The 16,214-nt window shown below is 44.5% G+C and overlaps 1 protein-coding gene across 1 annotated transcript in view; it reads right to left on the bottom strand.

Moving 5' to 3' along the window:
- Window positions 1-5,032, bottom strand: part of LOC137295959 (hepatocyte growth factor receptor-like) — a 64,685-nt gene extending 59,653 nt beyond the window's left edge. Inside the window, exon 1 of the mRNA XM_067827560.1 lies at window positions 3,872-5,032. Within this exon, the coding sequence (XP_067683661.1) occupies window positions 3,872-4,807 (936 nt within the window). The 5' untranslated portion in view covers window positions 4,808-5,032. The remainder of the gene's footprint in view (window positions 1-3,871) is intronic.
- Window positions 5,033-16,214: the final 11,182 nt, after the last annotated feature.

The following is a 16,214-nucleotide window of genomic DNA, read 5'->3' as shown; positions in this document are numbered from 1 at the left end:
CAGTGTTATTACCACTACTCACGACATGTCAGTGTTATTGCCACTACTCCCAACAAGTCAGTGTTATCACCACTACTCCCAACAAGTCAGTGTTATTACCACTACTCCCAACATGTCAGTGTTATTACCACTACTCCCAACATGTCAGTGTTAGTACCACTACTCCCAACTTGTCAGTGTTATTACCACTACTCACGAGATGTCAGTGTTATTACCACTACTCTCAGCATGTCAGTGTTGTTACCACTACTCCCAACATGTCAGTGTTGTTACCACTACTCCCAACATGTCAGTGTTGTTGCCACTACTCTCAGCATGTCAGTGTTAGTACCACTACTCCCAACATGTCAGTGTTCTTACCACTGCTCCCAACATGTCAGTGTTAGTACCACTACTTCCAACATGTCAGTGTTAGTACCACTACTCCCAACAAGTCAGTGTTATTACCACTACTCTCAGCATGTCAGTGTTATTACCACTACTCCCAACATGTCAGTGTTTTTATCACTACTCCCAACATGCCAGTGTTATTACCACTACTCACGACATGTCAGTGTTATTACCACTACTCCGAACAAGTCATTGTTATTACCACTTCTCACGACAAGTCAGTGTTATTACCACTACTCCCAACAAGTCAGTGTTATTACCACTCCTGCCAACATGTCAGTGTTTCTACCACTACTCCCAACATGTCAGTGTTATTACCACTACTCACGACATGTCAGTGTTACTACCACTACTCCCAGCAAGTCAGTGTTATCATCACGACACCCAACAAGTCAGTGTTATTAGCACTATTCCCAACAAGTCAGTTTTATTACCACTACTCCCAACAAGTCAGTGTTTTTACCACTACTCCCAACATGTCAGTGTTATTACCACTACTCCCAACAAGTCAGTGTTATTGCCACTACTCCCAACAAGTCAGTGTTATTACCACTACTACCAACAAGTCAGTGTTATTACCACTACTCCCAACATGTCAGTGTTATCACCACTACTCTCAACATGTCAGTGTTAGTTCCACTACTCCCAACTTGTCAGTGTTATTACCACTACTCACGACATGTCAGTGTTTTTACCACTACTCTCAGCATGTCAGTGTTGTTACCACTGCTCCCAACATGTCAGTGTTAGTACCACTACTCCCAACAAGTCAGTGTTATTACCACTACTCACGACATGTCAGTGTTATTGCCACTACTCACGAAATGTCAGTGTTATCATCACGACTCCCTACAAGTCAGTGTTATTACCACTACTCACGACATGTCAGTGTTATTACCACTACTCCCAACAAGTCAGTGTTATTACCACTACTCACGACATGTCAGTGTTATTGCCACTACTCACGAAATGTCAGTGTTATCATCACGACTCCCTACAAGTCAGTGTTATTACCACTACTCCCAACAAGTCAGTGTTATTACCACTACTCCCAACAAGTCAGTGTTATTACCACTACTCCCAACATGTCAGTGTTATTACCACTACTCCCAACATCTCAGTGTTAGTACCACTACTCCCAACTTGTCAGTGTTATTACCACTACTCACGAAATGTCAGTGTTATCATCACGACTCCCTACAAGTCAGTGTTATTACCACTACTCCCAACATGTCAGTGTTAGTTCCACTACTCCCTACTTGTCAGTGTTATTACCACTACTCACGACATGTCAGTGTTATTACCACTACTCTCAGCATGTCAGTGTTGTTACCACTGCTCCCAACATGTCAGTGTTAGTACCACTACTCCCAACAAGTCAGTGTTATTACCACTACTCACGACATGTCAGTGTTATTGCCACTACTCACGAAATGTCAGTGTTATCATCACGACTCCCTACAAGTCAGTGTTATTACCACTACTCACGACATGTCAGTGTTATTGCCACTACTCCCAACAAGTCAGTGTTATCACCACTACTCCCAACAAGTCAGTGTTCTTACCACTGCTCCCAACATGTCAGTGTTAGTACCACTACTTCCAACATGTCAGTGTTAGTACCACTACTCCCAACAAGTCAGTGTTATTACCACTACTCTCAGCATGTCAGTGTTATTACCACTACTCCCAACATGTCAGTGTTGTTACCACTACTCCCAACATGTCAGTGTTATTGCCTCTACTCTCAACATGTCAGTGTTATTACCACTACTGAGGAAATGTCTGTGTTATTACCTCGGCTCCCAACAAGTCAGTGTTATCATCATGACCCCGAACATGCCAGTGTTATCACCACTAACCACGACATGTCAGTGTTATCATCACGACTCCAGACAAGTCAACATTGACACACTGATCATCATGGCTCCCAACATGCCAGTGTGATCATTACACCTCCCAACAAGTCTGTTATATCATCACGACTTCAGACATGTCAGTGTTATCATCACGACTTCCAACATGTCGGTGGTGTCACCATGACTCCGGGCATGTCAGTATTGACACTACGACTCCCAACATGTCAGTGTTATCATCACGACTCCAAGCATGTTATTGTTTATCACTACGAGTACCAACATGTTTTCCCAGCTCAGTATCACGGTGAAATTATAGGGGTCTTTATAAAGCTTGCTGTTCATAAATGTTTCTTTTACCAGTCATTGTTTTGGTGTAGTTTTCACACACTGAAGATGTCCCATAACGCAGTTGCGGTTATGTAGTTACAGCTCAGGGGCATATTACTATTTTTGCAACCTTATATATAATTAGGAATTGTACACATCTGGTTGTGATTATTCTTAAAATTGGGGAACTTCAGCTGTTAATATCGGTTCAAAGCTGTATATATCGGTACAGCACATAGGTCCGTGCGTTGAGCATACATATCATACTGCTACCGGGTAGGCAGCTTATCGAGTGGTCAAACTCGCTGATTTGGTTGGCAACTAACTGCGTACATCGATGTTCATGCTGTTGATCTCTGGATTGTCTGGTCCAAAATCGATAATTACAGACTGCGGCTGCATAACTGGACTACTGAGTGCGGTTTTAAACAAGGAACAAAACACACTAAAACATACAGAACATTCACGCAAACACACCACTCGTTGGCGTTGTTCGTGATAGTCGCATGTGGCTCAGATGTGGCAAGGCAATACAGCTCTGAACAGTTCTTAATCGAATCACTTCTCAGTCATGCTTTGATCAGAGGCGGTGGCTACTTCTCCCAGTGTCAAATCAGTGCACACCAATTCGTAAAGTCAAATAAGGACTTTAAAATAGACCAGATAACGGGTTTTCATTGTCAGATGAGGACATATTATGTGCGGTTAGTATATTTCAGAATTGTTTCCCTCAGAAATAGTCAGGGCGACTTAATTTCGCTAGCAATTTGGATCTTGTACAATCTTACAATGACCTGCTCCTCGTTTCACAAAGCACTAGGGTGATCGTATGTCACTAAAGTAATCTTAGTGCAATGTTAAAGAATGGGGGTTGAAGTTAATATGGTAAAGGTTGCCTCATGAAAGGAGGCCCTGTTACTGGACTATATGTCTTGCGTGAGGATTGTGTACATATTTACTTGTGGTCATTCCTCTATGGGTCTCTACCTCCAGGCTAGAACTGATCTTAGAAACCCATGCCTGTGTTAAAATTCAACTAACGGGTCCGGGTGGTCATTCTCGCTGACTTGGTTGACACATGTCATCGCATTCCACTTGCGTTGACCGATGCTCATGCTGTTGATCACTGGGTTGTCTGGTCAAGACTCGATTATTTACAGACCTTATAGCTGGAATATTGCTCAGTTAAGCGTTAAACAACATACAAATGCATACGGACTTAACAACATGGGGAAGTTTTTCACATCATGAGAATCATTCGATCACCACAGAGACACAGGTGAGTGTTCTCTTACCTCACATTTAACTGTGGCATTCGTCCACGTCACTCTCACACTATCAAGTTGCTTCCGTGCATCAAAACGTACATTCTCAAGGGCACCAAACTGATACTGGCACAGAGCGGATCCTAGCCTGTTATCTTCCTCAAATATGGATTCGTTAGCGTTCCTCCCAAAACTCACAGTGATTGAACTTCCGGTATCTGCCATATCCAGACCCAGGTTGAATGATGTGAAGTCCCGGGTTATACAATCCAGTGAAATGTCTGTTACAGGCAACAAAAAATTGTCACCTGTGCAAAACGTGATGAGTCGGGTTGAGACACTGGTATTTGGCATTTCTCTCTGGGTTGTAAGCAAATATGTGAAATTTCCCTTGGTGAATCCTGATATGAATTTTAACGTGTTGCTGTTTCCTGAGGCTCTGGATACGATAGACATGTCTCCGATGATCATCTTAGGTTCCGGGGGAGGAGGCACATGTCGGTACGACAGCACGTGGATGGCAGACTTAGAGTTATGATCAAAGGATGAAGCTACTATCAATTTGTCCTTGTCAGTAAACAGCAGAACAGACTTGGTGTTGATGTAGCTGCTGTCAGTCTTATTGTCCATCCACCACCTCTGAGTGATATTAGAAGTATTGTACACAGCACAGAGACCTCCAAGGGCTGTGGAGCAAGCGAGCAGTTGAGGTAAGTCAGGGAATAACGCCATCGCTGTGAAATGGTGGCCGTTTTCACCATCACCCCAGTCAACACCGCTGATGAAAGTGAGATTTTCCGACCAGTGAGTTATCCCCTCATTTCCAGCCGTGTACACGTGTCCCGTCTTTGTGTCTCTGATCACTTCGTCTATACTGTCATTGAAGAAGGGATGTGTTCCAACCACTAGTGATAGGGAAATCACACAGATCAGTAGACTGAAACAGCGCTCCTTGCAGTACTCCATGTTTGTCTGTGATAAACAGGACACTATTAACACGCAGTTCCTCACAGCCAGTTCAAAATTATCACATCATCTAGTGTTCTTAAGTCCAAAACGCGACGGCTTGTACGAACCAGCGGTCCATTATGAAACCGATGAAACTACTCATGTAGTGGTTCCAATAACTCGACTTGTGACCGATGAAAGCGGGTTAGGGTTCTATCTCAACCTCTCAGTCATGTCTATAATAGTTATAGCCTGGTGTCAGAGGTCAGATATGAGCCATCAGTGCGACGGCTGCGTGAATGTTACTTCCTCGTACACAGCTGTGCATTTCACCGGAAGCACCACTACTGTGACAGTCTTTCTTCCTCTGTCATTGATACCAGTCTGTTGTAAGTCAAACCAGGGAAGACGAGCGATGTCGCGGTGTGGTATTAACACCATCGTTACGACTAGCGTGGTCTGATCTTCCAAACTGATCACGACAGTTGGTGTTCATCGCTTCACAGCTGGTCTAAACGGATGATACCCTCCCAGCTACTCTTGAATCTTGATTGTTGATCGCTTTCCGGCTAGTCTTAAGAGCTAATCCTTTCCAGATAATCATTTCATCTGATCTTGACAATTGCTGTTCAACGCTTCACAACTAGTCTTACCAGCTGATCCTTTGCAGATGATCTTGACAGTTCCTGTTTGCTGCTGGTCTTAGCGGCACATCTTTTCAAGTTAATCTGCCTAGTCCATGTTCATTGCTGGTCTTCACCTCTATTCTTGACGACAGATTCTAGTCTCTGATCGTCGAGTTACTCTTTCAAAGTCGTATTCGTCGGCCGTCTGGACTACCAAATTAAAAACAACTTGTTCCTGCCAATGTTGTCACCAAACCATAATAGACAATAACAGGATTAACACATGCTATCCAAGTATCAGGGTCCACACGTGTTATGTAATAGTAGGGTCATCAGGTGGTATGTAATAGTAGGGTCAACAGGTGGTTGTTATAGTAGGGTCGAGAGGTGTTATGTAACAGTAGGGTCACCAGGAAGTATGTAATAGTAGAGTCACCAGGTGGTATGTAATAGTTGGGTCACCAGGTGGTATGTAATAGTAGGGTCACCAGGTTGTATGTAATAGTGGGGCTAACAGGTGGTATGTTATAGTGGGTCAACAGGTGATTGTTATAGGAGGGTCAAGAGATGTTATGTAAGAGTAGAGTCACCAGGCGGTATGTAATAGTAGGGCCACCAGGTGGTATATAACTTAGTTGGGTCACCAGGTGTTGTGTAATAGTAGGGTCGCCAGGTGGTATGTAATAGTAGAGTCACGATTTGGTATGTAATTTAGTTGGGTCACCAGGTGTTGTGTAATAGTAGGTCACCAGGTGGTATATAATAGTAGGGTCACCAGGTTGTATGTAATAGTAGGGTAACCAGGTAATAAATTATAGTAGGGTCAACAAGTGGTATGTAATAGTAGGGTCAAGAGGTGTTGTGTAATAGTAGGGTCACCACGTGGTATGTAATAGTAGAGTCACCAGGTGGTATGTAATAGTAGGGTCACCAGGTGGTATGTAATAGTAGAGTCACCAGGTGGTATGTAATAGTAGGGTCACCAAGTGATATGTAATAGTAGGGTCACCAGGTGGTATGTAATAGTAGGGTCACCAGGTGGTATGTAATAGTAGGGTCACCAGGTGGCTCTTTTAGTAGAGTCACCAGGTGGTATGTAATAGTAGGGTCACTAGGTGGTGTGTAATAGTAGGGTCACCAGGTGGTATGGAATAGTAGGGTCAACAGGTGGTTCTTATAGTGGAGTCACCAGGTGGTATGTAATAGTAGGGTAACCAGGTGGTATGTAATAGTAGGGTCACCAGGTGGTATGTAATAGTAGGGTCACCAGGTGGTATGTAATAGTAGGGTCACCAGGTGGTATGTAATAGTAGGGTCACCGGGTGGTTGTTATAGTAGAGTCAGCAGGTGGTATGTAATAGTAGGGTCAGCAGGTGGTATGTAATAGTAGAGTCACCAGGTGGTTCTTATAGTAGAGTCACCAGGTGGTATGTAATAGTAGGGTCACCAGGTGATATGGAATAGTAGGGTCACCAGGTGGTTGTTATAGTAGAGTCACCAGGTGGTATGTAATGGTAGGGTCACCAGGTGGTATGTAATAATAGAGTCACCAGGTGATATGTAATAGTAGGGTCAACAGGTGGTATGTAATAGTAGAGTCACCAGGTGGTTCTTATAGTAGAGTCACCAGGTGGTATGTAATAGTAGGGTCACCAGGTGATATGGAATAGTAGGGTCACCAGGTGGTTGTTATAGTAGAGTCACCAGGTGGTATGTAATGGTAGGGTCACCAGGTGGTATGTAATAATAGAGTCACCAGGTGATATGTAATAGTAGGGTCAACAGGTGGTATGTAATAGTAGGGTCACCAGGTGGTTCTTATAGTAGAGTCACCAAGTGATATGTAATAGTAGGGTCACCAGGTGGTATGTAATAGTAGGGTCACCAGGTGGTATGTAATAGTAGGGTCACCAGGTGGTATGTAATAGTAGGGTCACCAGGTGGTATGTAATAGTAGCGTCACCAGGTGGTATGTAATAGTAGGGTCACCAGGTGGTATGTAATAGTAGAGTCACCAGGTGGTATGTAATAGTAGGGTCACCAGGTGGTATGTAATAGTAGGGTCACCAGGTGGTTGTTATAGTAGGGTCACCAGGTGGTATGTAATAGTAGAGTCACCAGGTGGTATGCAATAGTAGGGTCACCAGGTGGTATGTAATAGTAGGGTCACCAGGTGGTATGTAGTAGTAGGGTCACCAGGTGGTTCTTATAGTAGAGTCACCAGGTGTTGTGTAATAGTAGGGTCACCAGGTGGTTCTTATTGTAGAGTCAACAGGTGGTATGTAATAGTAGGGTCACCAGGTGGTTCTTATAGTAGAGTCACCAGGTGGTATGTAATAGTAGGGTCACCAGGTGGTTCTTATAGTAGAGTCACCAGGTGATATGTAATAGTAGGGTCACCAGGTGGTATGTAATAGTAGGGTCACCAGGTGGTATGTAATAGTAGAGTCACCAGGTGGTATGTAATAGTAGGGTCACCAGGTGGTATGTAATAGTAGGGTCACCAGGTGGTTGTTATAGTACGGTCACCAGGTGGTATGTAATAGTAGAGTCACCAGGTGGTATGCAATAGTAGAGTCACCAGGTGAAATGTAATAGTAGGGTCACCAGGTGGTATGTAATAGTAGGGTCACCAGGTGGTTCTTATAGTAGAGTCACCAGGTGTTGTGTAATAGTAGGGTCACCAGGTGGTTCTTATTGTAGAGTCAACAGGTGGTATGTAATAGTAGGGTCACCAGGTGGTTCTTATAGTAGAGTCACCAGGTGGTATGTAATAGTAGGGTCACCAGGTGGTTCTTATAGTAGAGTCACCAGGTGGTATGTAATAGTAGGGTCACCAGGTGGTATGTAATAGTAGGGTCACCAGGTGGTATGTAATAGTAGAGTCACCAGGTGGTTTGTAATAGTAGGGTCACCAGGTGGTATGTAATAGTAGAGTCACCAGGTGACATGTAGTAGTAGGGTCACCAGGTGGTATGTAATGTGAGAGTCACCAGGTGGTTGTTATGGTAGAGTCACCAGGTGAGATGTAGTAGTAAGGTCACCAGGTGGTATGGAATAGTAGGGTCACCAGGTGGTTCTGATAGTAGAGTCACCGGGTGATATGTAATAGTAGGGTCACCAGGTGGTATCTAATAGTAGGGTCACCAGGTGGTATGTAATAGTAGAGTCACCAGGTGGTATGTAATAGTAGTGTCACCAGGTTGTTGTTATAGTAGAGTCACCAGGTGGTATGTAACAGTAGGGTCACCAGGTGGTATGTAATAGTAGAGTCACCAGGTGATGTGTACTAGTAGGGTCACCAGGTGGTATGTAATAGTAGGGTCACTAGGTGGTTCTTATAGTAGGGTCACCAGGTGATATGTAATAGTAGGGTCACCAGGTGGTATGTAATAGTAGGTTCACCAGGTGGTATGTAATAGTAGAGTCACCAGGTGGTATGTAATAGTAGGGTCACCAGGTGGTATGCAATAGTAGAGTCACCAGGTGGTATGTAATAGTAGGGTCACCAGGTGGTATGTAATAGTAGGGTCACCAGGTGGTTGTTATAGTAGGGTCACCAGGTGGTATGTAATAGTAGAGTCACCAGGTGGTATGCAATAGTAGAGTCGCCAGGTGATATGTAATAGTAGGGTCACCAGGTGGTATGTAATAGTAGGGTCACCAGGTGGTTCTTATAGTAGAGTCACCAGGTGGTATGCAATAGTAGGGTCACCAGGTGGTTCTTATAGTAGAGTCACCAGGTGATTTGTAATAGTAGGGTCACCAGGTCGTTCTTATAGTAGAGTCACCAGGTGGTATGTAATAGTAGGGTCAACAGGTGGTTCTTATAGTAGAGTCACCAGGTGATATGTAATAGTAGAGTCACCAGGTGGTGTGTAATAGTACGGTCACCAGGTGGTATGTACTAGTAGAGTCACCAGGTGATATGTAATAGTAGGGTCACCAGGTGGTATGTAATAGTAGGGTCACCAGGTGGTTCTTATAGTAGAGTCACCAGGTGTTGTGTAATAGTAGGGTCACCAGGTGGTTCTTATTGTAGAGTCAACAGGTGGTATGTAATAGTAGGGTCACCAGGTGGTTCTTATAGTAGAGTCACCAGGTGGTATGTAATAGTAGGGCCACCAGGTGGTTCTTATAGTAAAGTCACCAGGTGGTATGTAATAGTAGGGTCACCAGGTGGTATGTAATAGTAGGGTCACCAGGTGGTATGTAATAGTAGAGTCACCAGGTGGTGTGTAACAGTAGGGTCACCAGGTGGTATGTAATAGTAGAGTCACCAGGTGATATGTAGTAGTAGGGTCACCAGGTGGTATGTAATGTGAGAGTCACCAGGTGGTTGTTATGGTAGAGTCACCAGTTGAGATGTAATAGTAAGGTCACCAGGTGGTATGGAATAGTAGGGTCACCAGGTGGTTCTTATAGTAGAGTCACCGGGTGATTTGTAATAGTAGGGTCACCAGGTGGTATGTAATAGTAGGGTCACCAGGTGGTATGTAATAGTAGAGTCACCAGGTGGTGTGTAATAGTAGTGTCACCAGGTTGTTGTTATAGTAGAGTCACCAGGTGGTATGTAGTAGTAGGGTCACCAGGTGGTGTGTAATAGTAGAGTCACCAGGTGATGTGTACTAGTAGGGTCACCAGGTGGTATGTAATAGTAGGGTCACCAGGTGGTTCTTATAGTAGAGTCACCAGGTGGTATGTAATAGTAGGGTCACCAGGTGGTATGGAATAGTAGAGTCACCAGGTGGTATGTAATAGTAGGGTCACCAGGTGGTATGTAATAGTAGGGTCACTAGGTGGTTGTTACAGTAGGGTCACCAGGTGGTATGTAATAGTAGAGTCACCAGGTGGTATGCAATAGTAAAGTCGCCAGGTGATATGTAATAGTAGGGTCACCAGGTGGTATGTAATAGTAGGGTCACCAGGTGGTTCTTATTGTAGAGTCACCAGGTGGTATGTAACAGTAGTAGGGCCACCAGGTGGTATGTAATAGTAGAGTCACCAGGTGATTTGTAATAGTAGGGTCACCAGGTCGTTCTTGTAGTAGAGTCACCAGGTGGTATGTAATAGTAGGGTCAACAGGTGGTTCTTATAGTAGAGTCACCAGGTGATATGTAATAGTAGGGTCACCAGGTGGTATGTAATAGTAGGGTCACCAGGTGTTGTGTAATAGTAGAGTCACCAGGTGGTATGTAGTAGTAGGGTCACCAGGTGGTATGTAATGTGAGGGTCACCAGGTGGTTGTTATGGTAGAGTCACCAGGTGATATGTAATAGTAGAGTCACCAGGTGGTATGTAATAGTAGAGTCACCAGGTGGTATGTAATAGTAGTGTCACCAGGTGGTATGTAATAGTAGAGTCACCAGGTGGTATGTAGTAGTAGGGTCACCAGGTGGTGTGTAATAGTAGAGTCACCAGGTGGTATGGAATAGTAGGGTCACCAGGTGGTTCTTATAGTAGAGTCACCGGGTGATTTGTAATAGTAGGGTCACCAGGTGGTATGTAATAGTAGGGTCACCAGGTGGTATGTAATAGTAGAGTCACCAGGTGGTATGTAATAGTAGTGTCACCAGGTTGTTGTTATAGTAGAGTCACCAGGTGGTATGTAGTAGTAGGGTCACCAGGTGGTGTGTAATAGTAGAGTCACCAGGTGATGTGTACTAGTAGGGTCACCAGGTGGTATGTAATAGTAGGGTCACCAGGTGGTTCTTATAGTAGAGTCACCAGGTGATATGTAATAGTAGGGTCACCAGGTGGTACGTAATAGTAGGGTCACCAGGTGGTATGTAATAGTAGAGTCACCAGGTGGTATGTAATAGTAGGGTCACCAGGTGGTATGCAATAGTAGAGTCACCAGGTGGTATGTAATAGTAGGGTCACCAGGTGGTATGTAATAGTAGGGTCACTAGGTGGTTGTTACAGTAGGGTCACCAGGTGGTATGTAATAGTAGAGTCACCAGGTGGTATGCAATAGTAAAGTCGCCAGGTGATATGTAATAGTAGGGTCACCAGGTGGTATGTAATAGTAGGGTCACCAGGTGGTTCTTATTGTAGAGTCACCAGGTGGTATGTAACAGTAGTAGGGCCACCAGGTGGTATGTAATAGTAGAGTCACCAGGTGATTTGTAATAGTAGGGTCACCAGGTCGTTCTTATAGTAGAGTCACCAGGTGGTTTGTAATAGTAGGGTCAACAGGTGGTTCTTATAGTAGAGTCACCAGGTGATATGTAATAGTAGGGTCACCAGGTGGTATGTAATAGTAGGGTCACCAGGTGTTGTGTAATAGTAGAGTCACCAGGTGGTATGTAGTAGTAGGGTCACCAGGTGGTATGTAATGTGAGGGTCACCAGGTGGTTGTTATGGTAGAGTCACCAGGTGATATGTAATAGTAGAGTCACCAGGTGGTATGTAATAGTAGGGTCACCAGGTGGTATGTAATAGTAGAGTCACCAGGTGGTTCTTATAGTAGAGTCACCAGGTGGTATGTAATAGTAGGGTCACCAGGTGGTATGCAATAGTAGGGTCACTAGGTGGTGTGTAATAGTAGGGTCACCAGGTGGTATGGAATAGTAGAGTCACCAGGTGGTATGTAGTAGTAGGGTCACCAGGTGGTATGTAATGTGAGGGTCACCAGGTGGTTCTTATAGTGGAGTCACCAGGTGGTATGTAATAGTAGGGTCACCAGGTGGTATGTAATAGTAGGGTCACCAGGTGGTATGTAATAGTAGGGTCACCAGGTGGTATGTAATAGTAGGGTCACCAGGTGGTATGTAATAGTAGGGTCACCGGGTGGTTGTTATAGTAGAGTCAGCAGGTGGTATGTAATAGTAGGGTCAGCAGGTGGTATGTAATAGTAGAGTCACCAGGTGGTTCTTATAGTAGAGTCACCAGGTGGTATGTAATAGTAGGGTCACCAGGTGATGTGGAATAGTAGGGTCACCAGGTGGTTGTTATAGTAGAGTCACCAGGTGGTATGTAATGATAGGGTCACCAGGTGGTATGTAATAATAGAGTCACCAGGTGATATGTAATAGTGGGGTCACCAGGTGGTGTGTAATAGTTGGGTCACCAGGTTGTTCTTATAGTAGAGTCACCAGGTGGTATGTAATAGTAGGGTCACCAGGTGGTTCTTATTGTAGAGTCACCAGGTGGTATGTAACAGTAGTAGGGCCACCAGGTGGTATGTAATAGTAGAGTCACCAGGTGATATGTATTAGTGGGGTCACCAGGTGGTGTGTAACAGTAGGGTCACCAGGTGGTTCTTTTAGTAGAGTCACCAGGTGGTATGTAATAGTAGGGTCACCAGGTGGTTCTTATAGTAGAGTCACCAGGTGGTATGTAATAGTAGAGTCACTAGGTGGTGTGTAATAGTAGGGTCACCAGGTGGTATGGAATAGTAGGGTCACCAGGTGGTTCTTATAGTAGAGTCACCAGGTGGTATGTAATAGTAGGGTCACCAGGTGGTATGTAATAGAAGGGTCACCAGGTGGTATGTAATAGTAGAGTCACTAGGTGGTATGCAATAGTAGGGTCACTAGGTGGTGTGTAATAGTAGGGTCACCAGGTGGTATGTAATAGTAGGGTCACCAGGTGGTTGTTATAGTAGAGTCACCAGGTGGTGTGTAATAGTAGGGTCACCAGGTGGTATGTAATAGTAGAGTCACCAGGTGATATGTACTAGTAGGGTCACCAGGTGGTATGTAATAGTAGGGTCGCCAGGTGTTTCTTATAGTAGAGTCACCAGGTGATATGTAATAGTAGGGTCACCAGGTGGTATGTAGTAGTAGGGTCACCAGGTGGTGTGTAACAGTAGGGTCACCAGGTGGTATGTAATAGTAGAGTCACCAGGTGGTTCTTATAGTAGAGTCACCAGGTGTTGTGTAATAGTAGGGTCACCAGGTGGTTCTTATTGTAGAGTCAACAGGTGGTATGTAATAGTTGGGTCACCAGGTGGTTCTTATAGTAGAGTCACCAGGTGATATGTAATAGTAGGGTCACCAGGTGGTATGTAATAGTAGGGTCAACAGGTGGTGTGTAATAGTAGGGTCACCAGGTGGTTGTTATAGTAGGGTCACCAGGTGGTATGTAATAGTAGAGTCACCAGGTGGTATGCAATAGTAGAGTCACCAGGTGATATGTAGTAGTGGGGTCACCAGGTGGTATGTAATAGTAGGGTCACCAGGTGGTTCTTATAGTAGAGTCACCAGGTGGTATGTAATAGTAGGGTCACCAGGTGGTTCTTATTGTAGAGTCACCAGGTGGTATGTAATAGTAGGGTCACCAGGTCGTTCTTATAGTAGGGTCACCAGGTGGTATGTAATAGTAGAGTCACCAGGTGGTATGCAATAGTAGAGTCACCAAGTGGTGTGTAATAGTAGGGTCACCAGGTGGTATGTAATAGTAGGGTCACCAATTGGTTGTTATTGTAGGGTCACCAGGTGGTATGTAATAGTAGAGTCACCAGGTGGTATGCAATAGTAGAGTCACCAGGTGATATGTAATGGTAGGCTCACCGGGTGGTATGTAGTAGTAGGGTCACCAGGTGGTTCTTATAGTAGAGTCACCAGGTGTTGTGTAATAGTAGGGTCACCAGGTGGTTCTTATTGTAGAGTCACCAGGTGGTATGTAATAGTAGGGTCACCAGGTGGTTCTTATAGTAGAGTCACCAGGTGGTATGTAATAGTAGGGTCACCAGGTGGTTCTTATAGTAGAGTCACCAGGTGATATGTAATAGTAGGGTCAGCAGGTGGTATGTAATAGTAGGGTCACCAGGTGGTGTGTAATAGTAGAGTCAACAATTGGTATGTAATAGTAGAGTCACCAGGTGATATGTAATAGTGGGGTCACCAGGTGGTGTGTAACAGTAGGGTCACCAGGTGGTTCTTATAGTAGAGTCACCAGGTGGTATGTAATAGTAGGGTCACCAGGTGGTATGTAATAGTAGGGTCACCAGGTGGTATGTAATAGTAGAGTCACCAGGTGGTATGTAATAGTAAAGTCACCAGGTGGTATGTAATAGTAGGGTCACCAGGTGGTGTGTAGTAGTAGAGTCACCAGGTGGTATGTAATAGTAGGGTCACCAGGTGGTGTGTAATAGTAGGGTCACCAGGTGGTTGTTATAGTAGGGTCACCAGGTGGTATGTAATAGTAGAGTCACCAGGTGGTATGCAATAGTAGAGTCACCAGGTGATACGTAATAGTAGGGTCACCAGGTGGTATGTAATAGTAGGGTCACCAGGTGGTTCTTATAGTAGAGTCACCAGGTGGTATGTAATAGTAGGGTCACCAGGTGGTTCTTATTGTAGAGTCACCAGGTGGTGTGTAATAGTAGGGTCACCAGGTGGTTCTTATAGTAGAGTCACCAGGTGGTATGTAATAGTAGGGTCACCAGGTGGTTCTTATAGTAGAGTCACCAGGTGATATGTAATAGTAGGGTTACCAGGTGGTATGTAATAGTAGGGTCACCAGGTGGTATGTAATAGTAGAGTCACCAGGTGGTATGTAATAGTAGGGTCACCAGGTGGTTTGTAATAGTAGAGTCACCAGGTGATATGTAATAGTAGGGTCACCAGGTGGTATGTAATAATAGAGTCACCAGGTGATATGTAATAGTAGGGTCAATAGGTGGTATGTAATAGTAGGGTCAGCAGGTGGTTCTTATAGTAGAGTCACCAAGTGATATGTAATAGTAGGGTCACCAGGTGGTATGTAATAGTAGGGTCACCAGGTGGTTGTTATAGTAGAGTCACCAGGTGGTATGAAATAGTAGGGCCACCAGGTGGTATGTAATAGTAGAGTCACCAGGTGATATGTAATAGTGGGGTCACCAGGTGGTGTGTAATAGTGGGGTCACCAGGTGGTTTGTAATAGTAGGGTCACCAGGTGGTTCTTATAGTAGAGTCACCAGATGGTATGTAATAGTAGGGTCACCAGGTGGTATGTAGTAGTAGGGTCACCAGGTGGTATGTAATAGTAGAGTCAGTAGGTGGTATGCAATAGTAGGGTCACTAGGTGGTGTGTAATAGTAGGGTCACCAGGTGGTATGGAATAGTAGGGTCACCAGGTGGTTCTTATAGTAGAGTCACCAGGTGGTATGTAATAGTAGGGTCACCAGGTGGTATGTAGTAGTAGGGTCACCAGGTGGTATGTAATAGTAGAGTCACTAGGTTGTATGCAATAGTAGGGTCACTAGGTGGTGTGTAATAGTAGAGTCACCAGGTGGTTTGTAATAGTAGGGTCACCAGGTGGTTGTTATAGTAGAGTCACCAGGTGGTACGTAATGGTAGGGTCACCAGGTGGTATGTAATAGTAGAGTCACCAGGTGATATGTACTAGTAGGTTCACCAGGTTGTATGTAATAGTAGGGTCACCAGGTGGTTGTTATAGTAGAGTCACCAGGTGATATGTAATAGTAGGGTCACCAGGTGGTATGTAGTAGTAGGGTCACCAGGTGGTGTGTAATAGTAGAGTCACCAGGTGGTATGTAATAGTAGGGTCACCAGGAGGTATATAATAGTAGAGTCACCTGGTGGTATGTAATAGTAGGGTCACCAGGTGGTATGTAATAGTAGGGTCACCAGGTGGTTGTTATAGTAGGATCACTAGGTGGTATGTAATAGTAGAGTCACCAGGTGGTATGCAATAGTAGAGTCACCAGGTGATATGTAATAGTAGGCTCACCGGGTGGTATGTAATAGTAGGGTCACCAGGTGGTTCTTGTAGTAGAGTCACCAGGTGTTGTGTAATAGTAGGATCACCAGGTGGTTCTTATTGTAGAGTCAACAGGTGGTATGTAA

The sequence above is a fragment of the Haliotis asinina genome, chromosome 9 (assembly GCF_037392515.1).
Source record: "Haliotis asinina isolate JCU_RB_2024 chromosome 9, JCU_Hal_asi_v2, whole genome shotgun sequence".
NCBI classification, from domain to species: domain Eukaryota; kingdom Metazoa; phylum Mollusca; class Gastropoda; order Lepetellida; family Haliotidae; genus Haliotis; species Haliotis asinina.
Note: the sequence above shows the minus strand (reverse complement) of the source record. Positions and strands in the feature narration are given on the sequence as shown.